This window comes from Mandrillus leucophaeus, unplaced genomic scaffold, assembly GCF_000951045.1.
Source record: "Mandrillus leucophaeus isolate KB7577 unplaced genomic scaffold, Mleu.le_1.0 Scaffold283, whole genome shotgun sequence".
In the NCBI taxonomy this organism is placed as follows: Eukaryota; Metazoa; Chordata; class Mammalia; order Primates; family Cercopithecidae; genus Mandrillus; species Mandrillus leucophaeus.
This window is the reverse complement of record NW_012102954.1, coordinates 115,679-117,285: the sequence shown is the minus strand read 5'-3', so window position 1 is coordinate 117,285 and position 1,607 is coordinate 115,679. Positions and strand designations below refer to the sequence as shown.

Sequence of the window (1,607 nt, the reverse complement as noted above, 5' to 3'; positions counted from 1 at the left end):
GCGCCCGGCCTGAGGCTCTCAAGTGGAGAGAGACATTAGCATTTCAGTTTGGAGAGGAAATCGGGGTGCTTTTCTATAATAAAATACCTGGCTTATACATGTATAATCCATTAATAACTTCTTTATGTAAATCATTTTGTCATGGTTCTACTTGATAACTGTTGCTTGGTTCAAGAAACTTTCTAGAAATGCTAAATGGTTTATACATTTTTATAATGTTTGTTTCAAGTTCCACTTAAATATCTGGGTATAATGTTTGTGGAGGATCTCATGGGAAATTCTCCCTTAATTTAATTCTTTCTCTTGGTTCTACTTTTGTTTCAGCTTTCACCAACAATCACCAGTGGTTTACACAGCATTGCACGGAGCATTGAAACTCGAAACTACTCAGAAGGATTGACCATGCATACCCACATAGTTAGCACCAGCAACTTCAGTGAGACCTCTGCTTTCATGCCAGTTCTCAAAGTTGTTCTCACCCAGGCCAATAAGCTGGGTGTGTAAAAGGACAGCTTCTCTTCCACTCAATATTGCCATTTTTCCAAAGAAACATGTTAAAAAAAAAAATTTTAAGACATGGACCAGTCGCCATTAGCATGTTTGCATAGCAACCAGTCAAGAGCATTTACACTCTTTCTGCCGATATACTCACCTTAGAACTGCTCAGAACCCTGGTGTTTTATTTTTTGTTTTAATCTTTTGTTGCCAGTGATGATTTTCCTATTCTGAAACAGTGTATTTCCTGGATTACACATAGTATGGTTTCCTGAAGTATTCTGATAAATGTGTTTTTTAAAACCTCAATATACTTTTTAGAAAAGGAGCATCTGGTTATGCATAAAGCAGAGCTAAAACTAAATTTCTTTCATGTCCTCCCTACTTCCTCCATGTCAATCAGATTAAAGTGTGTAATCCTATTTTATATGTGTATAGTCTTTTTTGAAACAGCTGCTTACAATTTAGTTTATTTTTTGTGTCTTAGGATTCACTCTGTTTCTGAGTAAATAACTACATCTACAAACTGCTGCATGGGTTTTAGCAGATATTAATAAAAATGGGATCCCTGGCTTTAAATATATATGAAAAGACTGGACATTTTTATTCTGTAGAATGCATTGAGCTTTTTTCTATTTCTAAATGTTTCAATATTCTATTTGAGTTTTAAGACTAAATTGTGTCCATTTTATAGCTGGAAATTTTTTCACCTATTTTGTTTAAATTACCTATAGCTGTGCCAGGTGTGGTGGCTCACACTTGTAATCCCAGCACTTTGAGAGGCCGAAGCAGATGGATCACCTGAGGTCGGGAGTTCGAGACCAGCCTGACCAACATGGAGAAACCCCGTCTCTACTAAAAGTACAAAATTAGCTGGGCGTGGTGGCGCATGCTTGTAATCCCAGCTACTTGGGTGGCTGAGGCAGGAGAATCGCTTGGACTCAGGAGGCGGAGGTTGCGGTGTGCTGAGATTGTGCCACTGCACTCTAGCCTGGGCAACAAGAGCAAAACTCTTTCTCAAAAAAAAAAAAAAAATTTACCTATAGCTTTGAGGTTTAAGTTCAGAAAGAAAGCTTTAATTTCAGTCAGCTTCCTAAATCAAAGCCACACAT

At 37.7% G+C, this 1,607-nt stretch overlaps 1 protein-coding gene across 10 annotated transcripts in view; it reads left to right on the top strand.

Annotated features, from left to right (window-relative positions):
- Positions 1-917, top strand: part of SEC31A (SEC31 homolog A (S. cerevisiae)) — a 96,619-nt gene extending 95,702 nt beyond the window's left edge. For all 10 annotated transcript variants that reach the window (XM_011985415.1, XM_011985413.1, XM_011985420.1 and 7 more), the window contains one exon: positions 325-917. In XM_011985415.1, coding sequence (XP_011840805.1) covers positions 325-504 — 180 coding nt within the window. In that variant the 3' untranslated portion in view covers positions 505-917. The remainder of the gene's footprint in view (positions 1-324) is intronic.
- Positions 918-1,607: the final 690 nt, after the last annotated feature.